At 48.3% G+C, this 23395-nt stretch overlaps 1 protein-coding gene across 1 annotated transcript; it reads right to left on the reverse strand.

The window, feature by feature from the left end:
* Nucleotides 1–13502: 13502 nt before the first annotated feature.
* Nucleotides 13503–16983, reverse strand: LOC126413027 (DNA-directed RNA polymerase II subunit RPB1-like). The gene is made up of 2 exons (XM_050082920.1): nt 15676–16983; nt 13503–13793 (listed from the first exon to the last, which is right to left on the reverse strand). The coding sequence occupies exons 1-2, from the start codon at nt 16981–16983 to the stop codon at nt 13503–13505; spliced, it is 1599 nt and encodes a 532-aa protein (XP_049938877.1).
* Between the last annotated feature and the right edge of the window lie 6412 nt (nt 16984–23395).

A 23395-nucleotide genomic window follows, 5' to 3' on the forward strand; every position in this document is an offset into this window, starting at 1 on the left:
TAGCGCTACACCGCGCTGCCAACAAAGAAGCAGCCCACTTGCAATACAAATGCCACACTAATGTTGTTGCTCATGTACTTCCATCGGAGTAAGCTACGTTACATATTCGCTGCTGCAATGCCCCTTTGTTTTGTCTACATTCCTTCCCCCAATTTTATCGTCGTTTTCCTGCCACATGCGGAAATGTTATCTCCAGTACAACTTTAACTAGGCCTTTTACTCTCACACTTGTTTCTAACAGGGATACAGAGTCCTCATGAAGGCCATCCGCATCTCTGAAGTTTCAGTTTAGACTGAGTTCAATTACTGTTGTACACGTCTTTCTGCAGACACGGCTCGCCCTCTGGCCACCTTGCACACGCCCGGACCGTCAGCTCGCTGAAGTGAAAGGCGTGTGGCAGAGTGGAACCTTGGGGCAGCGAGGAACAGGTTAGGAAATAGGCGCATTACGCAGCTGTTGGGGCTGGCTGCTTTAAAGGGCGTTTGGGCTGCCCGGCGCCGATCACGTGACAGCATCTCCTCTGCAGAGGACTTTCCGCCGACAATAACGGATGGCAGAGGCGCTGCGTTGACCACACGCCCATCCACACCGCATTAGCTGTGGGTCACATATTAGCTGATTAACAACGTGTCCTCCTTGTACCTACGTCTACTTCTACATACATTCTCCGCTAGCCAGCAAGCGGTGTGTGGCGGAGGGCACAATTCGCGCCAAAGTCATATTTCCTCCCCTCTGTTCCACTCGCGTATCGCGCGACGAAAAAACGACAGTCTGAACGCCTCAATACGAGCTCAAATTTCCCTTATCTTTGAGAGGTGATCATTGCGCGATTTGAAAGTTGGTGGTAATAATATATGCTGTACATCCTCGGCGAAGATCGGATTTCGGAATTTAGTGAGCAGCCCCTTCCGTTTAGCGCACCGTCTATCTGCAAGTGTGTCCCACTTCAAACTTTCTATGAGATTTGTAACGCTCTCGCGGTGGCTAAATGTACCAGCCACGAATCTTGCCGCTCTTCTTTGGACCTTCTCAATCTCTTGAATCGGACCCAACTGGTAAGGGTCCCATACACACGAACAATACTCGAACACTGGACTAACTAACGTATAGTAAGCTATCTCCTTTGTTGAAAAACTACATCGCTTCAGGATTCTACCAATAAACCGCAATCTACAGTTTGCCTCACCCGTTACTTCTGTAATCTTATTCAATTTGAGATCATTTCGAATAGTCACACCCAGATACTTGACGGGTGTAACCGCTTCCAAAGACTGAGCATTTATTTTATATTCGTGCATTAATGGGGATTTTCGCCTTGTTATACGCAGTAGGTTACACTTAACTAACATTGGGAGAGAACTGCCAGTTATTACAACACGCATATATTTTCTGCAAATCCTCATTGATTTTTTCACAACTTTCGTGTGATACTACTTCCCTGTAGACTACATCATCGGCAAGTAGTCTAATGCCGCTCTCAATAACATCAGCCAGATCGTTTACGTAAATCATAAAACGCAGCGGACCTATTACGCTGGCCTGCGGCACACCTGAGGTTACGCTTGTTTTTGTTGAAGTCATCCCATTCAGGACGACATACTGCTCCCCGTCTGTTAGAAAACTTTCTATCCAACCGCATATGTCATCGGATAGACTTTAAGCGGGCACTTTTTGGAGAAAGCGACAGTGCGGAACTGAGTCTAACGCCTTTCGAAAGTCGAGAAATGTGTCATCAACCTGGGAGCCGGTATCTAGAGCCTGTTGGATATCATGCACAAAGAGGGCCAGCTGTGTCACGAATGACCGCTGTTTCCTAAAACCGTGCTGGTTTCTGCAGATGAGCTTGTCAGAGTCTAGAACGGTCATTATGTCTGAACACCACGGATTTTCCTTAGAATTTTTGCATCGGGACGCTGCGGCAACTTTTCGAGAACCGATATCCGAAATACAGGGTGATCCTTATTAACGTTTAAAAACCTCCGAAGCGACTCAGATGACGCTGACAAGTAATTTAATATAAGACAAGTGGGGTTGCAAATGTCGGGCAATACCCGGAAAGTGGATGACAAATGCTGAACATGTGACGTCACGCGATGACGTACTCCGCCGCACGTGCAGCAGTTTAGCCTTTCACACCTCATCAGCCCAACCAAAATCGAGTATTCAGGTCAGTGTGGCTCTGGACCCACGCGTGCGACTTTACCACGTGGGGCTCAGGGTTGGTTGGAGTCTTCCGCCTGGGAGGTAGTATTTTCTTTCCTTGCGTCAGACAACTGTGTGTTTACTCTGACGTAAGATCCATTGTTTTATTTACCGGCCTCACAGTCTCCGGTGGTTTACAGCGAAGTAAAAAACCTATCGTATTGCATAAAGCTTCCGAATTGTGTCCTCACCACAAATTGAGCTACATTTTCTTTGCTAAGTAATGTCTGAGCACAAAAAGAAGGGGTGAAAGGAAAGCGCTACGGTCGCAGGTTCGAATCCTGCCTCGGGCATGGATGTGTGTAATGTCCTTAGGTTGGTTAGTTTTAAGTAGTTCTAAGTTCTAGGGGACTGATTACCTCAGATGTTAAGTCCCACAGTGCTCAGAGCCATTTTTTTGAAAGGAAAGAAACACAAGATAAGAACAGATTTTACTTGGTTACAGCAAGGTCAATCATTTTTGAACTTCTACATTCACAACATACTACATTTACAAAAGGTGTTCGAAATCTGCACTATTTGCTCAAATGCAAAGATTGCATCACCCGGTCATCTCTTTACTCCCAAGACCGACGACGAGGTGAGTCATCTGTTGACGTCACATGTTCAACGTTTCTCATCCATTTTTTGATATCTTTAATCACTTATCTCACTGCCATCTACGTCGCTTCGTTGGTTTTTAAACGTGAATAAGAAACACCCCGTAGACAAGGTGAACATTAATAAACTGCAGGGATGGATTCCTGATCGGAAATGGAGGAAAAAACGTCCCATGAGCCTGTGCCCTTAAATGCATCGTTGCCGTGGTAGGTGGCTCTAACGAATAAGAGTTCCTGTGACCATGTGCCGTGTGTTCCTCGTGTATTGCAGTCGACAGGGATAGCAGCGATTGCCATGCAGGACACACATAATCGTACTGTGACGTACACCATGTTGACTCACCACTTGCCTGGATTTTCTGCGAGGGTTCGTCTTAATACCCTGTAGAAACCGATTCTCCAAATCTGGTCTACTCACAGTTCGCCGCCCCAGGCACCAGGCATTCTGTCATCCACCACAGCAACGATTGCGATCAAGAAGTCCAGTAAGTGTTACTGCAGGACAACTCATCGCTGCTGCTTTTGACATAAATGAAAGCTGAAAGCGTGAATGGTCAACAAAATCATTGGGAACACGAGCCCATCACCTTGATCCCATAAAGAAGACAAAAGGTTTTGACCTACCGAGGAACCTCTGGTGCCGCCTCCACAGGTTAAGGACTGGACGTGGTTGTTGTAGCTACTTCAGGTACAAATGGGGTTGGATCTTTCACCAATGCGTGAATGTTATCAAGAAGAGCAGAAATATGAACATCTAGTCCAACGCTGTCCACTTCATTCATACCCTGGAATTCCCGACGACTTTTTCACTCTCACCCCAGCTTAATTAATTGGTTTAAAAACACAGACTTTAAGGTTTAATCTTGTCTTATGTTAACTGTATATTGTACAAAATCACCATACGATAAAATACACTACTGGCCATTAAAATTGTTACACCAAGAAGAAATGAAGGTGAGACGGGTATTCATTGGACAAATATATTTTACTAGAACTGACATGTAATAACATTTTCACGCAATTTGGGTGCATAGATCCCTAGAAATCGGTACCCAGAACAACAACCTCTCGCCGTAATAACGGCCTTGATACGCCTGGACATTGAGTCAAACAGAACTTGGATGGCGTGTACAGGTACAGCTGCCCATGCAGCTTCATCACTATACCACAGTTCATCAAGATTAGTGACTGGCGTATTGTGACGAGCCAGTTGCTCGGCCACCATTGACCAGACGTTTTTAGTTGGTGAGAGATCTGGAGAATGTGCTGGCCAGGACAGCAGTCGAACATTTTCTGTATCCAGAAAGGCTCGTACAGGACCTGCAACATGCGGTCGTGCATTATCGTGATGAAATGTAGGGGTACGCAGGGATCGAATGAAGTGTAGAGCGACGGGTGGAACACATCTGAAATGTAACGTCCACTGTTCAAAGTGCCGTCAATGCGAACAAGAGGTGACCGAGACGTGTAACCAATGGCACCCCATACCATCACTCCGGGTGATACGCCAGTATGGCGATTACGAATACACGCTTCCAACGCGCGTTCACCGCGATGTCACCAAACACGGATGCGACCATCATGATGCTGTAAACAGAACCTGGATTCATCCGAAAAAACGACGTTTTACCATTCGTGCACCCAGGTTCGTCGTTGAGTACACCATCGTAGGCGCTCCTGTCTGTGATGCAGCGTCATGGGTAACCGCAGCCATGGTGTCCGAGCTGATACTCCATGCTGCTGCAAACGTCGTCGAACTCTTCGTGCAGATGGTTGTTGTCTTGCAAACGTCCCCATCTGTTGACTCACGGATCGAGACGAGGCTGCATGGTCCGTTACAGCTATGCGGATAAAATGCCTGTCATCTCGACTGTTAGTGATACGAGGCTGATGGGATACAGCACGGCGTTCCGTATTACCCTCCTGAACCCACCGATTCCATTTTCTGCTAACAGTCATTGGATCTCGACCATAGCGAGCAGCAATGTCGCAATAGGCTACAATCCGACCTTTATCAAAGTCGGAAGCGTGATGGTACGCATTTCTCCTCCTTACACGAGGCATCACAACGACGTTTCACCAGGCAACGCCGGTCAACCGCTGTTTGTGTATGATAAATCTATTGCAAACTTTCCTCATGTTAGCACGTTGTAGGTGTCGCCACCGGCGCCTACCTTGTGTGAATCCTCTGAAAAGCTAATCATTTGCACATCACAGCATCTTCTTCGTGTCGGTTAAATCTCGCGTCTGTAGCATGTCATATTCGTGGAGTATCAATTTTAATGGCCATTAGTGTAAAATAAGTGTCTGATATGTGTATCTGTAGTGTCTATTAAATTTATGGCAAAACGGTACCAACTTGTGCACCTACCTAATATATTTTACCGAAATGGCTAAGCAAACAAGATTGCGGTGTTGGTGTTCCGCGACGGCCTTTAACTCGCGCCGCCGCCTGCAGCCGTGCTGCGACAGTGGGCAGGGAGGGTACAGAGACGTCGTTACGGGCTCGCCGCGACTGGTGGCGGTTTGCTGTGCAGTGCAGTGCGCTGGCTGCCGGCTGCCGGCTGCGCTCATTAGCGCTCCGCCCCCGCCACCCCCGCCACCCCCGCCGCCGCCGCCGCAGGCACGCGCGCTTCCAATTAAAGCGGCCGTCATTACGACCGGCCGTCACTCACAGCCTCAGCGGCGGCGCCTCCTGCCCGTTCCTACCACCCGCCCTCCCCCTTCCCTCACTGCTGCTGCCGTCGCTCCCAACAGGCACAACGCCTCTACTCGCTTCCCAAAACACTCGCGATTTACTGAGTGCTGTGGCGGTACGATTCGTCTACGAGATCCAGAGTGCCGTTTCAGCGGCTCCCGCGTTGTGACTTCCCGAAGGCGTTCGATAAAGTTTCGCACTGTTGTTACTGAATAAAATACCAAGTATCGGACCAGATTTGTGAGTGGAGGCAGGACTTGCTTGCCGACGGAACTCATCACGTCGTGCTTAAGGGAACATCGACACATTCAGAGGTTATTTCAGGAGGACCTCTACTGTATGTTATAGGCAAACTACACTATATTTTTCCAGAGACACTTGTAAACCTCAGCCGGCCAAAGTGGCCGAGCGGTTGTAGGCGCTACAGTCGAACAGCGCGACCGCTACGGTCGCAGGTTCGAATCCTGCCTCGGGCATGGATCTGCCTGATGTCCTTAGGTTTAAGTAGTTCTAAGTTCCAGGGGACTGACGACCTCAGAAGTTAAGTCCGGAAGTGCTCAGAGCCATTTCAACCATTTTGTAAATCTCAATATATATACACCAGTTTCTATGGCGGTTCAAGCTCTATATCTTGAAGCGCTAAAGAAACTGGTATAGGCATTCGCATACAAACATGGAGATACGTAAACAAGCAGAATACGGCGATGCTGTCGGCAACGCCTATGTAGGGCGACACGTGTCTGGCGCAGTTGTTAGACCGGTTACTGCTGCTACAATGGCAGGTTATGAAGATTTGAGAGAGTTTCAACGTGTTATTGTAGTCGGCGCACGAGTGGTGGGACACAGCATCTCCGTCATAGCGATGAAAAGGGGATTTTCCCGTACGACCATTTCAGGAGTGTACCGTGAATATCAGGAATCAGGAATCAGGTAAAACACGAAATATCGGACATCTCTACGACTGGTAAAGGATCCTGCAGCAACGGGACCAACGACGACTGTAGAGAATCGTTCAACGTGACGGAAGTACAGCCCTTCTGCAAATTGCTGCAGATTTCAGTGCTGGGCCGTCACCAAGTGTCAGCGTGTGTGCGAACCATTCAGCGAAACATTATCGACATGGCCTTTCGGAGCCGAAGGCCCACTCGTGTACCCTTGATAACTGCACGGCACAAAGCTTTATGCCTCGCCTGGGCCCGTCAACAACATTTGACTGTTGATAACTGGAAACATGTTGCCTGGTCGGACGAGTCTCGTTTCAAATGGTATCGAGCGGATGGACGCGTACGGGTATGGAGACAACCTCATGGATCCATGGACCCTGCATGTCAGCAGGGGACTGTTCAAGCTGGTTGAGGCTCTGTAATGGTGTGGGGCGTGTGCAGATTTAGTGATATGGGACCCCTGATACGCCTAGATACGACTCTGACAAGTGACACGTAAGCATCCTGTCTGATCGCCTGCATCCATTCCTGTCCATTGTGCATTCCGACAGACGTCAGCAATTCCAGCAGGGCAATGCCACACCCCACACGTCCAGAATTGTTACAGAATGGCTGCAGAAATGCTCTTGTGTGTTTAAACACTTCCGCTGGTTACCTGACTTCTCAGACACGAACATTATTGAACAGTATTGAACATATCTGGGATGTCTTGTAACTTGTTGTTCAGAGAGATCTCCATCCCCTCGTACTTTTACGGACAGCCCTGCAAGATTCATGATGTAAATTGCCTTCAGCACTACTTCAGAAAGAAGTCGAGTCCGTGCCACGTCGTGTTGCGGCAATTCTGCGCGATCGCGGGGACCCTACACGATATTTGGCAGGTGTACCAGTTTCTTTGACTCTTCAGTATATCATGTACATTGTGCATGCTCTGTTGCCTGTGTCTAAGTGCCTGTGGTTCTGTCAGTGTGATCATGTGATGTATCTGACCCCAGGAATGTGTCAATAAAGTTTCCCCTTCCTGGGACAATGAATTCACGGTGTTCTTATTTCTATTTCCAGGAGTGTATTTTCTCTCGTCCACCATACCCAACACGTAAGACAGCAAACGCTGTAGCAGTTTGTACGCCCGGTGCTTGCCCGACCAGGATGGACGCATCGCACGGGAAAACCGCCAGCGGAAACCGCAAGTTCTTCCGTCGTCAACGGAGAAAAAGATCTGCTTTTCACTTTCCCCCGAACACTGCAGTCCGTCTTCTGGGTTCTACAGAGCATCTGCATACATCAGTTTCAATAAACGGTCTACATGCAGCACATTTTTTAATTTTGCTGCATATGAAAAGTGTACCGTTTGCTGCTAAAAACCTGAAAAGAATCTGAGCGTTTGAGTTGTGGTGTTACAGAAGAGAGCTGTAAAAATCAAGCGCACTGGCGAGACAGTAAAGGACGTTGTTCTTCGCACAATCTGCGAAAAAGGAATAGGAGATATGTAAGCATATTAGGGAATAACTTACATTGTTCTCTGGTTAACGACGAGGGCTTGTGAGATGGGCAGCCTGTAAATGATTTTTTAGGCGGTTTCCCACGTTTCATTGCATAAATACCAGGCTAGTACCCACATCCCGTCTCAAATACACGCTGCACAAACATTTGGAATAACGCTGTCTGATTTGCACATAAAGATTCCATGTGTGTGTGTGTGTGTGTGTGTGTGTGTGTGTGTGTGTGTGTGTGTGTGTACGCGCGCGTGCGTGGATTAATAACTGAGGGCGTCGTGTGTGATTCATGTTCTGAGACGAATAGAACAAGGAAGACGACGCTGCGGGCTTCATAAAATCATAATGACTGATGATTCGAGGAAGTTCTGTTACATGCCGTTTCATGATGCCGATGAGGAAATTTAATTTATCTCGTTGGTCTGACTGTAGGAAGACATACAGATTACAGTGCTACTTTTGTTTTTAGCTTGTTTCTACAATCACAATTGTGCTGACGTCGAGCTTTTAATATCGCAGGCACGTCTCGTTGAGTCCTCAGCTTAATCTGCTGAAGAACGAACGAGATAAGATAGAAGAGACAGGCGTAGCCAAGGTTGTACTCTCTTAAACGCCACGAGGCTGACATTAACTGTACTACAATAATGAGGAACGTCACCCCCTCCTGTCAGCTTACTACTCGTCTGACCTATGATTATTGCCGATCAGCGACTGTGCTGCTGTCTTATGATGTAAAACTAGTGCCAATTAAATCGTACGAATCTGTGGTGGTGACAGTAAGTTATAATGAGAGAGAAGAGGGGGTTGTCATCTGTGTCACTCTCCTCCTTCCACAGAAACGAACCCCGGATCCTTCTACAACCAAGCCCAATGGCTTGTCGAAATTTTCATATAAACTATCACAAATCTGCTATAGAACTTCTTTTTTGCGGTTAAGTTTGACTCTTTCGTCAGCATCTTCTGACAGGCCTTAGATCTTAAAATAGTGTGTGTGTTCTCGTGGCGCAATGTCCACATATTGTGTTCAAACCGTTGCCCATTTCGCTGTCTGCACAACTCCATGCACTTTCTAAACGGCCTGCAGACGAAATTTAATGTTGCTGGTGCTACAGACCGACAACCCAGATGACTTCAAAGAGCGCATAGAGGAAGTCGGTTGCTCCATAGCACCAGCAACATTAGTCTCGTCTGCAGGGCGTTTAGAAAGTCCACTGAGTAGAGCAGTCAGGGAAATGAGCACTCTTTTGAACACCTCGAACATTCTACCACCAGAACATCTATCTGAACCAAGCCATTTACTACAGATACCATATTTTGTGCCCAGCACTGAAACTTTGAACGTTTGTACACTGGAGCCCCAAAGAAACTGGTATAGGCATGCTGATACAGAGATATGTAAACAGGCAGAATACGGCGCTGCGGTCGGCAATGCCTATATAAGACAAGTGGCTGGCGAAGTTATTAGATCGGTTACTGCTGATACGACGGCAAGTGATCAAGATTTAAGTGAGTCTGAACGTGGTGTTGTAGTCGACGCACGTGCGATGGGACACAGAATCTCCGACATAGCGATGAAGTGAGTATTTTACCGTACGGCCATTTCAAGAGTACACCGTATCAGGAATCTGGTGAAACGTATTTCCGTTATTGTTCCGGCCGGAAAAAAGATCCTGTAAGAACGGGACCAACGAAGACTGGAGAGAATCGTCCAACGTGACTGAAGTGTGACCCTTCGGCAAATTGCTGCTGATTTCAATGATGGGCCATCGACAAGTGTCAGAGTGCGAACTATTCAACGGAACATCATCATTGATATGGGCTTTCGCAGCCGAGCGCCCACTGGTGTACCCTTGACTGCACGACAAAGCTTTACACCTTGCCTGGGTCTGTCAACACCGACATTGAACTGTTGATGACTGGAAACATATTGCCTGGTCGGACGAGTGCGTTTCAGATTCTATCGAGAGAACGGACGTGTGCGAGTATGCAGACAACCTCATGAATTCATGGACCCTGCATGTCAGCAAGGGACTGTTCGAGCTGGTGGAGGCTCAGTAATGGTGTGGGGCGTGTGCAGTTGGGGTGATATGGTACCCCTTATACGTCTAGATACGGCTATGACAGGTGATACGTACGTAAACACCCTGTCTGATCACCTGCATCCATTTATGTCCATTCTGCGTTCCGATAGACTTGGGCAATTCCAGCAGGACAATGTGACACCCCACACGTAAAGAATTGCTACGGTGTGGCTCCAGGAACACTCTTCTTTAACATCACTGAGCATATTCGGGACGCCTTGCAACGTGCTGTTCAGAAGAGATCTCCACCCTCGCGTACTCTTACAGGTTTATAGACAGCCATGCTGGATTCATGGTGTCAGTTCCCTACAGCATTACTTCAGACATTAGTCTGAGTTCATGCCAGGTGGTGGTGTGGCACTTCAGCGTGCTTGCAGGGACCCTACACGATATTATGCAGGTGTACCAGTTTCTTTGGCTCTTCAGTGTAGTTCGCTAACTGGAACTGACTTATCTGATTCAGATTAAATACACGAGTTGCAAGATAGGAAAAACAATTGTCTTTTTTAAAACTAGCTCGTCGTTGTAACTGTGGAAAATAACTGAATGAACTATGGACTGAAAAACTTAAACTATACAAAATATCGCCAACCGTGCTTGGGAGATAGAGCAAACGTGTTTCAGTGAAGTGCCTGGCATTTACGAATGTTTTACCATACTCTGAGAAAGCCAAACATGTGCAGCAATGCAAATCGATCTTCTGAAAAAAAGCATTCAACATTCTAGGCTTAAGACTCTGCAGAGAAAAGAAAATTCATGACGAATATAGGAAGTGCTCCAGAAAAAAGTAAAATATTGAAATTTTTGGGAGACTATTCACGGAGACGGTTTACAAAAATCTGCCTTAAGAGGAACGGATACACATGACGAAATAAAGCGTGTGGTATAACAAATAATAACTACAACAAGAACTACTTATCTGAAACGAAGCACAAATACAGTTGTGAAATCGGAATGCGTGTATGCCAGAAAACGTCTAATATTAGACGATAAGCCTGATGAATTGGCAACATTAGAAACGAGAATTATAAGGAAATTATTAGATACTCATAAAAGCAGAGTTTCTTATATTAGAAAGTAACAATGAAATACACCAGAACACTGCAGACGTATCAGAAACGATCACGAAGAGGACATTACTATTTTTGAACATATTTACAGAATGGACGACAGTAGTCTCACTAAGCAGATCTTCAGGTATCTTAAGTAAGAAGACATTAATAACTTCAATTCAAAAGGTTAGGGATGTCTTGGAAAGGAGTAGCTTAAGACTGCAAGTATGACTGGACACAGGGATTTTTAAGGGGAAATTTTAGAACTTGAAAGAATCTAGGCAGGAGGGAAAAGAAAACTGGTGCAATGCAGTCAGAAGACAGGAAAAAGAAACAGTGAAACAATGAAGGAATAGTGGAATGGAAGGGAAGTACAACGAAGGATTAAGAAACTGAACTGGAAAGTGGTCGCTGGAAAACCGTAACGCAAGAAGAAACAAGGGGAACTCCAGCATTGGCCATATAAATTTGAAACTGGGTTTTCATTATTGCATATCGATTTCAATCACAGAGTAATCATCATCGCAAGACTAAGTGCAGTGGACTTATATAATCATGCACGAATTTCACACTTCTCAAACGTATCTATTAGTTGCCATGTTCTTCACTTTGAACACCTAGGTTTGAAATTTTGTGCCTGATTACGTCAGTCCACTGGACTTGGTCTTGCAATGAAGAGTATCACTGTGTTTGAAATCGATGTTGTTGTGCTCTTCAGTCCTGAGACTGGTTTGATGCAGCTCTCCATGCTACTCTATTCTGTGCAAGCTTCTTCATCTCCCAGTACCTAACGCAACCTACATCCTTCTGCATCTGCTTAGTGTATTCATCTCTTTGTCTCCATCTACGACTTTTACCCTCCACGCTGCCCTCCAATACTAAATTGGTGATCCCTTCACGGCTCAGAATATGCCCTGCCAACCGATCCCTTCTTCTAGTCAAGTTGTGCCACAAATTTCTCTTCTCTCAAATTCTATTCAATATCTCATTAGTTATGTGATCTACCCACCTGATCTTCAGCATTCTTCTGTAGCACCACATTTCGAAAGCTTCTGTTTCTTCATGTCTAAACTATTTATCGTCCACGTTTCACTTCCATACATGGCTACACTCCATACAAATACTTTCAGAAACGACTTCCTGACACTTAAATCTATACTCGACGTTAATTTCTCTTCTTCAGAAACGCTTTCCTTGCCATTGCCAGTCTACATTTGATATCCTCTCTACTTCGACCATCATCAGTTATTTTGCTCCCCAAATAGCAAAACTCCCTTACCACTTTAAGGGTCTTATTTCGTAATCTATTACCCTCAGTATCACCCAATTTAATTCGACTACATTCCATTATCCTCGTTTTGCTTTTGTTGATGTTCATCTTATATCCTCCTTTCAAGGCACTGTCCATTCCGTTCAGCTGCTCTTCCAGGTCCTTAGCTGTCTGACAGAATTACAATGTCATCGGCTGACCTCAAAGTTTTTATTTCTTCTCCATGGATTTTAATTCCTACTCAGAATTTTTTTTGTTTCCTTTTTTCTGCTTGCTCAAAAAACGCCGTTTCAATTTTATACAACCAACACATGGGCTTCCCTTGTTTGCAATACTTGTGTGGTCGTGGTGTCCCAATTTCTTTATGAAATCCAGTCTCAAGAAGAAACTATGTTCTTAACTCAGCAGAAAAGTTACGTTTCTCATGCGTATATATGTAAATAACAATTCTTTTAACTCATTATTTTGTACGTTACAGAGGAAAACACTGTCTGAAACAGAATGAGATTTTCACTCTGCAGTGGAGTGTGCGCTGATATGAAACGTCCTGGCAGATTAAAACTGTGTGCCGGACCGAGACTGGAACTCGGGACCTTTGCCTTTCGCGGGCAAGTGCTCTACCATCTGAGCTACCCAAGCACGACTCACGACCCGTCCTCACAACTTGACTTCTGCCAGTACCTCGTCTCCTACTTTCCAAACTTTACAGAGCAGGAGAGCTTCTGTAAAGTTTGGAAAATAGGAGACGAGGCACTGGCAGAAGTAAAGCTGTGAGGACGGGTCGTGAGTCGTGCTTGGGTAGGTCAGATGGTAGAGCACTTGCCCGCGAAAGGCAAAGGTCCCGAGTTCGAGTCTCGGTCCGGCACACAGTTTTAATGTGCCAGGAAGCTTCACTATCTGAAACAGCCTGCATGATGCAGTAACGGACATGCGGTGTACAGCAGTTTAAACTTTGATGTCTGCGAAATGACGATAGTCTGACGTAGTCACAAAAAAATAATTTTTAAACGTCTTATTTATGATACGTCTTCGGAAAGCTGCGGAGTACACCTGAAGCAAGACTCTAGATCGATGACCTGTCTTGCTTCTTCGCGAGGTGCCTGGTCCTATGATAGTCTCAAGTCTTTCCGTTATCTCTAGCGCTGGTGTCACACCCCATTCACGATTCATTCAGCGATACCACGGAGTGCGTAAGTCTTGCCGCCTGCCCTTGTTGCAATGTCGCAGACTGCAGCGCAGCGAAGGGCTGAACTTGGTACTCGGCAAGCACTGATGCGGAACTTGCTTTAAGAACACACGTGCCCAGCTGTGCCACCGACGCAATTCTGCCCCTGCGGCTGCCAGTAGACTGTCGCCGCGAAAGGAAGGGAAAATGGGCGCGGACAATGGGGGCGCAGAAGCGGCGGCGGCGGCTCATCCCCTCTGGCGAGACTTGTGCCCGAGCCATTACCTGCTCGCGCACAGACGCGTAAATAAAGGCCCGCGGCAGACACCGGGCCGCTCCGCTCGCGCGTGCACGCACGGGCGCGCTCTCATTTTAATTAAAACCGCACACAGCGCTCGTGCCGCCTGCCGGGGAAATTTTTCAAAGGGGTCAGTGCGATTCCCCGGAGGAAGTCTCCCAGCAGCGCGCGTGCACGCTACCGAGGGCAAAGGCATTCCCCACAGCGCAGCTCTCAGACATTCCTGCGCCCTTGTAAGAGGCGATAGGCATGCAGTAGGTTCTGCAGGAAATGCCCACAAAGCTTCCGGTTCAGCAGGGGCTTTCACCACATCGGCGATGACAGTACAGGGTGACGCATATTGTATCTGCCCATTAAAGTCTGTAACCCTACCAGATGAGTCTTGGATGCTGCACATGCGTACAACACTGACGAGAACAGGGCAGGTGCCTTAACCCGATTTCCAACAAACTTCGATCAATGGAAGAGGAGCCAAAATAGGCTAACACATGTCTCGTCTTACCCGTTGATACTCGACCGTTTCTGACAAAACGACGGTCAGAGTTCGCGGCATAATTTAGATGCCTCTTAGCGCGCGATAATCTCAGCCGAAATGGTGGCGCAGTGACTAGCGTCGCAGCCTCTTACTTTTGCGCCCGGTGTTCGAAGCTCGATTGTGGTATTATTTAAGTTTTTTCATTTATCTACCCTTGTCTGTAGGAGGTTACCCCCACACGAATGTTTCTTATTAAGTTAGAGGATACAAAGGTGCTACATTAATTGCGAAATTACAACTCGGTTTTACAGTAAGCATCACACATTTATAATAGAGAGTGTCCGCCAATTCCCGTTTCAGACTTCTAGAGGGGAGTGAGTAGATAATATTTTGAATAGGAGTCTACCTGTATGGCCGAAAACTTAGTGTCCGTGCTACAGCCGTTTGTAAACATGTTTATCAGGTACACACGTCACGCTGGGAGGTGGTTACGTCGGATCAACTGATGTTTCATGTCTATCCTAACCCTCTGACCCGGTTTGATCCTCATTCAAGTGTCTGTGAGTGTTAAATCAACATCGCTGAGTGAACGTTTGCAGAATACATCGAGGGCACGGGGGGAGGGGAGGGGGGAGTGGGCCGGTAGACGGGGGGGGGGGGAGGGGGGAGTGGGCCGGTAGACGGGGGGGGGGGAGGGGGGAGTGGGCCGGTAGACGGGGGGGGGGAGGGGGGAGTGGGCCGGTAGACGGGGGGGGGGAGGGGGGAGTGGGCCGGTAGACGGGGGGGGGGGGAGGGGGGAGTGGGCCGGTAGACGGGGGGAGTGGGCCGGTAGACGGGGGGAGTGGGCCGGTAGACGGGGGGAGTGGGCCGGTAGACGGGGGGAGTGGGCCGGTAGACGGGGGGAGTGGGCCGGTAGACGGGGGGAGTGGGCCGGTAGACGGGGGGAGTGGGCCGGTAGACGGGGGGAGTGGGCCGGTAGACGGGGGGAGTGGGCCGGTAGACGGGGGGAGTGGGCCGGTAGACGGGGGGAGTGGGCCGGTAGACGGGGGGAGTGGGCCGGTAGACGGGGGGAGTGGGCCGGTAGACGGGGGGAGTGGGCCGGTAGACGGGGGGAGTGGGCCGGTAGACGGGGGGAGTGGGCCGGTAGACGGGGGGAGTGGGCCGGTAGACGGGGGGAGTGGGCCGGTAGACGGGGGGAGTGGGCCGGTAGACGGGGGGAGTGGGCCGGTAGACGGGGGGAGTGGGCCGGTAGACGGGGGGAGTGGGCCGGTAGACGGGGGGAGTGGGCCGGTAGACGGGGGGAGTGGGCCGGTAGACGGGGGGAGTGGGCCGGTAGACGGGGGGAGTGGGCCGGTAGACGGGGGGAGTGGGCCGGTAGACGGGGGGGAGTGGGCCGGTAGACGGGGGGGAGTGGGCCGGTAGACGGGGGGAGTGGGCCGGTAGACGGGGGGAGTGGGCCGGTAGACGGGGGGAGTGGGCCGGTAGACGGGGGGAGTGGGCCGGTAGACGGGGGGAGTGGGCCGGTAGACGGGGGGAGTGGGCCGGTAGACGGGGGGAGTGGGCCGGTAGACGGGGGGAGTGGGCCGGTAGACGGGGGGAGTGGGCCGGTAGACGGGGGGAGTGGGCCGGTAGACGGGGGGAGTGGGCCGGTAGACGGGGGGAGTGGGCCGGTAGACGGGGGGAGTGGGCCGGTAGACGGGGGGAGTGGGCCGGTAGACGGGGGGAGTGGGCCGGTAGACGGGGGGAGTGGGCCGGTAGACGGGGGGAGTGGGCCGGTAGACGGGGGGAGTGGGCCGGTAGACGGGGGGAGTGGGCCGGTAGACGGGGGGAGTGGGCCGGTAGACGGGGGGAGTGGGCCGGTAGACGGGGGGAGTGGGCCGGTAGACGGGGGGAGTGGGCCGGTAGACGGGGGGAGTGGGCCGGTAGACGGGGGGAGTGGGCCGGTAGACGGGGGGAGTGGGCCGGTAGACGGGGGGAGTGGGCCGGTAGACGGGGGGAGTGGGCCGGTAGACGGGGGGAGTGGGCCGGTAGACGGGGGGAGTGGGCCGGTAGACGGGGGGAGTGGGCCGGTAGACGGGGGGAGTGGGCCGGTAGACGGGGGGAGTGGGCCGGTAGACGGGGGGAGTGGGCCGGTAGACGGGGGGAGTGGGCCGGTAGACGGGGGGAGTGGGCCGGTAGACGGGGGGAGTGGGCCGGTAGACGGGGGAGTGGGCCGGTAGACGGGGGGAGTGGGCCGGTAGACGGGGGGAGTGGGCCGGTAGACGGGGGGAGTGGGCCGGTAGACGGGGGGAGTGGGCCGGTAGACGGGGGGAGTGGGCCGGTAGACGGGGGGAGTGGGCCGGTAGACGGGGGGAGTGGGCCGGTAGACGGGGGGAGTGGGCCGGTAGACGGGGGGAGTGGGCCGGTAGACGGGGGGAGTGGGCCGGTAGACGGGGGGAGTGGGCCGGTAGACGGGGGGAGTGGGCCGGTAGACGGGGGGAGTGGGCCGGTAGACGGGGGGAGTGGGCCGGTAGACGGGGGGAGGGGGGAGTGGGCCGGTAGACGGGGGGAGGGGGGAGTGGGCCGGTAGACGGGGGGAGGGGGGAGTGGGCCGGTAGACGGGGGGAGGGGGGAGTGGGCCGGTAGACGGGAGGGGGGAGTGGGCCGGTAGACGGGGGGGGGGAGTGGGCCAGTAGACGGGGGGGGGGAGTGGGCTGGTACATGGAGGGGGGGCTGAAATGGTTTGGTTGGAGGAGAGGTAGGAGGGTGGGTGAAGATATGTGGAATGAGAGAGAGGAGGTGGAATACTGGTGGTGCAGGGAAAAGGAGGAAGGGGGTAGAGCAGAGTGAGAAAGAGGTGGTGAGGGAGGGGTGGGAGAGAAGGGGGAAGCTTAAAGTATTATTTGATGAATTTGGGGTGGAGGAGATAGGGGAGAGAAACAGACTCTGCGACTAGTAAGGAGTTGGGAGTGAACTCACGAAAGCACACCCAATATGTTCACCAAGTCTTGCGCTTTTACCCATTTATTGTGATAAATCCGTAGACGACAACCACGATGACAGCAGTTGTATACATTATATGTCTCGTGGCAAATACTCTGAAGCGAACGTGCGCCGCTGGTAAGCGATGTAATCGGCCGGTGTGCCGTGTGTGACTGCAGCAACAGCATCCGCGTGGCGGAGGCAGGCAGCCCCCTCCCCCCTCCCCCCCACGCCCCCGCTTATTGATCAGGCGCGGCTGCGGCAGCCACGCGGAGAGCCACGTGGGCCGGACTGCGCACTCGGCCGCCTCCCGGCTGCGTCCGACGCCGGTCGGCGCCGTTCTGTCTTCCCTCCAGCTGGGCAGCTGAGGGCGGCGACGCGACGGCCTACCCCTCTACATGGCACTGTCTCACAGGGCTCTCTGGATGGACAAATCATTACTCTCCTGCCACTACTCTCATCACTTTAGCAAGTTTCGTCCCTGACCATTAAGTCGATCTCACACGGCACAAGAGAACGTCCATGGTCCAGGAACTGGTGGAGTTTTCTGACCAACGCGGAGTTTCAAGTGAAGCGTGGAACACTTAAGCCGACCCATCAGTTTTTTGCTTAATGGGGAGCATCGAGGCCAACGAGATACAAGACCAGTTTTGCATCACAGGCAGAACTTCAGATTATGCCATTCGAACTGAAGCACGTATTTGGTGGTTTTCATACAGTAACTGTGAATATGTGCTGTTTCAAACCACCGTCTCACTGATGATCTCTCGAAAAACGTGTGTCGTTTTTGTACAATTTGCTGTAATTCACTGTTATATCGGTGGTCTTAGTGACATCCTAAGATCAATACTACAGGCTCTGTAACACATATGGCGACTGTATCTTAGTGGGATAGTCGCGAATCGTGGTCTGACGGTTTCGTGGTTCGCGTATTGTGTTGCTTGATAGGTAAATTTTTATGCAGCTGCGAGTTTACAAAACGATTCTGGTACTTTATTAGTGTAATACAAGTGTGCAATGTCCAATATTATGGTCAGGAGTGGGTTTGTTACTTGTGCATCTGCTAGGGAAAATGCACCACAGAATTACAAGATTCTTGTCTCAGTCACTATGCCATCCGTTTGCAATTCAAACACATTTTTATTAGGTCGCTTTCGGTTGTCTGTTCGGCACATTTAGCAATTGATTTTAAAATAACTTCCTGATTAACTAGAGACTTGAAACTTCTAAAATAGCTCAGGACTTGGTCACAGTGGAATATTAATTCCCTTTCTTGCCTGGTGCGAGACCGGGGGTAATTTGTGCATTGCTGCTGTTTCCCCATTTTCCTATACCACTGATGAATGTTTCGTAGTACTAACGGTTGCTGGTAAAAAACCTCCGTCTGAACTCTAATGTACCTATTTTTTTCCCTTCACGATCTCTTCTCAAGATACATGTAGGAAGAACTAATGTGTTGCCTGAGTCACGTGAAGAGAAACTGAGATAAACCTGAAATTTACTATATATTTCTATCTTAACGGTGTAACTTAAGACTTAAGTTTGAATTTTGAAAACTTCACACACATGAGAGCAATACGCAGAAAATAATCATTTAAATAATAAACTTTTAAGACGGACTGAAAATTAAAATATAGGCCCATACATACTACTAATTCTATGAAGACAAACCTGAAAAATTGTGCTTACAATTTTTTTTAACAGCATGGTAATACTAATAAAATTTAAAATATAAACGTAGGGCGCATTCAGTAGGTACTAGTAAGCAGTGCAGACAGTAGTTGAGAAATGTAATTTTTATTCATCTATACTACAGAGAGTCTACCTCCTTAGCTCAGTGTTCAGCTTATCTGGCTCCTATACACAGGATCTGAGTTCGATTCCCGATACTTTCAGGGATTTTTCCTTACTGGTAGGACAGGAACAAGGTGCACTTAGCCTCGTGAGGCCAACGGAAAAGCTACCTGATTTGCAAAGTAGCGACTCTAAGGTCAAGAAATCTTTTAACGACGGAGATAGCAGTGTGCTAACTCCAGGCCCCTCCACATAGCATCTGCACTGGCAGACGATGACACGGCGGTCGGTCAGTCCCAATCGGCTGGTCTCTGGCAGAATGTGCTTTATACTACAACAGAGTGACAATGCTAGCTTATGGACATAGAAGCTAATGTGCGTTTCAGTTGATCGAATACATAAATTGTGTGTGTATTAAAACAAATTGTGTTTATTGCACACCAGATACAGCCGACATCTGCTGCTGGAGAGCGCTGCGCTCGCAAATCACGATGGGAAGCATATTCCGTGGGATGTACCCGCTCGTTTGCAACAGAGCGCCAAACACGCCGTAAACAACGTTTGGCGTGACGAATGACCTGACATTTGTCCCGCGTGAGGCAAGTTTCGCATCGCGTTCCTGTTCTAGAAGAGCACACACTAACGAGGACCGGTATATCCCCATTCCCTAGAACACGCGTTGGAAAAGCGATAGTGGTGGTGGCTGTGGGCAGCCGCTGCAGGGGAAGCACCGACCGCCGGAGGGGAAGCACTGTTCTAAACTGAAGCCTACGCTCTCATTTCTGTAAATATTGAGTGGAGGTCCTCCACGTCCACACTTGCATGGTGACCATTCAGAAAGATCTACTGTCACCTCTGCTTTGGTTACTACCCGAAAAGGATTCAATTGAAAACGCAACGAAAGCAGCGATTTATCTTCGCCTAGCTTGTTAAACGTTTCTTTACTTCAGAGAAGCGTCATAAGCTGCTAACGCAGTGTAACCTACATTTCTCTTGTTCCCGTGTTAAAATGTTTCTTTTGCCAAAGCACAGCGGAGTATACACAATGTCACCTCAGTGCCATGTTGTGCAGACGCAAGGGACTTAACGTATGAGGTCATCAGTACTCTAGACTTAGAACTACGTAAGCCTAACTAACCTAAGGTTATCACATACATCCATTCCCGAGGCAGGATTCGAACCTGGACCGTAGCAGCAGCGCGGTTCCGGACTGAAGCGCCTAGAGCCGCTCTGCTACAGCGGCCGGCCCAAGAAATACATCCTCCGTACAAAAATAAACTTGTGATGTCTTCTTTTGTGTTGTTCCAGAACCCATAGCATTTCTCGTTTCACCTACTTAAAAATTACATTTTCTTCGAAAACGCCTGTACTCAGTGAAATAAGACGGTAGGTAATGAAGTTTTGCATGATAACTATACTGAAAAATACTTTCCTCTTTACTAAAAACCAAATAAAAAGAGTCTTCTCGCGTTTTCAGATTTTTTATTTGTTAGGAACCGGTTTCGGCCCTTTCCTCAGACTATCTTCAGGCTTTTCCCCGCTGGAGGCAGCTGACTGAGCGAGATACGTATAGGGTTGTTATTGCTCTCTCCTCTTTGCGTACTGTCATTCGCCAAAATCTCATTTCGTTATCTCAGACCGTTTATGAAATATGAGGAATGTTGCTGACATTTCATTCTGGCTTAACGAATGGTGAGCGTGACCGTAAGTGAGTGTGCTAGATCACACCAGTTTTCTCGAGATTGGGAACTGATATAGACCAACACCGAAGTGTAAAGAAAAATTTCATATTTTCGCTAAAATTGATACACAGCAGCATATTAGGTGATACGCACGAAACGCAAAACCATAGGTACCCCAATTTTTCACTGCTAATTTTTTCGAATTTCGGATAGTGTCATAGTTAAATACAAATATCGCAATAATTATGACTTAACGAAATGACGGGCACGTCATCGCGAAGCTGACACAAATGGTTCCCCCCGGAATTCCTTTTTCAGTGTTTCCGACGGTCTGATCCTCCTGTGCGACTTACACAAGACCACTTGGAGAGTGGCGGCAAGTGACACGCGCAGCGACCACCTCGCGGAGCTTACACTGCGCACCCCTAAAAACACGGAAGTGAGAACAGCGGCAGTGAAGGCGCCTGTACCAGCAGTGCAACACTTTTTAACAGCCCAACAGAGGCCACTGATATCCTAATATGTTTGCGTTTTATTGTAATTTCATTTTCACAGTTTGCAGTAACGTTTGTTTGCACTCCTTTTTTATCACAGGGACAATGTTTCAGATTTGTTGTAGTAATGACCTTTCTATGCTTATGTTCTTCAAAAGTAATAAGTATTTTTATAAAACATAATCCTCATGGTTCTGTTAGTGATTTAGTTATGCTCAAATGTTTTTATGAACATACGTTTTAAGAACTCCGGTTTTAATTTTAAATTACGCGTGCAAAATATGTACATTTTGTGTGATTTTAAGATATGACGTTCACACTTTTGTCTAGTTTTTTCATATTACGTTTACAAATATTTAGGAAATTATTTTAACCCCCTATTACTAATCCCTTGTAGAATTTACGACTGCAGTTGGTACCAATTCCCGGTTCCCACCAGCCTGGTATTGTCAGTACAGGATGTAAAACAGGACCTTTGTACATATTTCGTGTGTGACATTCCATTGGATACCTTATAATTGAAATTAAGTAGTGCATTAATTATGAATTCCTGTGAATAAAACATAGTAAAGTTTACAATGATTTAGTAACAGCGAAACCTACCCTCCTCCTCCCCCCCCCCCCATCTTGTTTTCTATTGTTTTATAATTTCCGGTACGTACATTCACTGAAATGTTTAATGACTTTATGACGTTCAACGCGCTTAGCTGTATTTTTTATCTGTACGTAGTTTTTTCTGGATTTTGCTCATCTGAAGATGGCAGTTATTTGCCGAAGCCGGTAATATGACTATCTTTTATATTTCTAAGCGACCGTTGATGTAATAAATTATACAAACATGTGTATGTGTTGACAGTAACCATAACACCTACGATAATAAGCCAGCCTGACACACAGTGGAATCCAACGAAGACAAATTCTCCATTGTATACAGAATGTCGTTGTCACGTGGATCGCATGATGCTGGATAATAGATATCTGAGATACTTTCAGTATTACGACAAACAGAACTGTCCAACCAAACATATCCTAAGTACAAAAAAATGTGGCTTGTGAAAATGGGAAAAGTCTGAAACTATTCAACAACTTTGGTATAGACCTTTAAAAACGGTTTTTTTTAAAATACATCCTAGCTAGTAATTGTCTTGTAAATAGTCACCTTTACAGCCATGAGTTGGGGTATCGAGGGGTACGGGGTGTGCTGATACTTGGAAGGGATGTAGCTGGATAGGGCTACAAATATCGTAACCTGTTTAGTATGTCAAAATCAATTGCTGCATATGTACGATTGTGTGGATATTAACTGAAGTCTTCGAACCCGAATTGCCTACTCACAACGTTACTGTCAACTTCCATCCTAAACTAACCCCCAGTCTATGCTACAGATCATTCTGTCACCACAGCCTACATTTCAAAAAATATATACAAAATAATTCGGCGATTTTCACATCTGTCAACGCCTGCTTTCTTTGGGATTGAAACTATTATATTCTTCTCGAAGTCTGAGGGTATTTCGCCTGTTTCATACATTTTGCTCACCAGATGGTAGAGTTTTGTCAGGACTGGCTCTCCCAAGGCTGTCAGTAGTTCTAATGGAATATTGTCTACTCCGGGGGCCTTGTTTCGACTTCGGTCTTTCAGTGCTCTGTCAAACTCTTCACGCAGTATCGTACCTCCCATTTCATCTTCATCTACATCATCTTCAATTTCCATAATATTGTCTTCAACAACATCGCCCTTGTATAGTCCCTCTATATACTCCTTCCACCTTTCTGCTTTCCCTTCTTTGCTTAGAACTGGGTTTCCATCTGAGCCATTGATATTCATACAAGTGGTTCTCTTTTCTCCAAAGGTCTCTTTAATTTCCCTGTAGGCAGTATCTATCTTACCCCTAGTGAGATAAGCCTATACATCCTTACATTTGTCCTCTAGCCATGCCTGCTTAGCCATTTTGCACTTCCTGTCGATCTTATTTTTGAGACGTTTATATTCCTTTTTGCCTGCTTCATTTACTGCATTTTTATATTTTCTCCTTTCATCAATTAAATTCAGTATTTCTTCTGTCACCCAAGGATTTCTACTAGCCCTCGTCTTTTTACCTACTTGATCCTCTGCTGCCTTCACTACTTCATCCCTCAAAGCTACCCATTCTTCTTCTACTGCATTTCTTTCCCCCATTATTT

Source organism: Schistocerca serialis, chromosome 7 (genome assembly GCF_023864345.2).
Source record: "Schistocerca serialis cubense isolate TAMUIC-IGC-003099 chromosome 7, iqSchSeri2.2, whole genome shotgun sequence".
In the NCBI taxonomy this organism is placed as follows: domain Eukaryota; kingdom Metazoa; phylum Arthropoda; class Insecta; order Orthoptera; family Acrididae; genus Schistocerca; species Schistocerca serialis.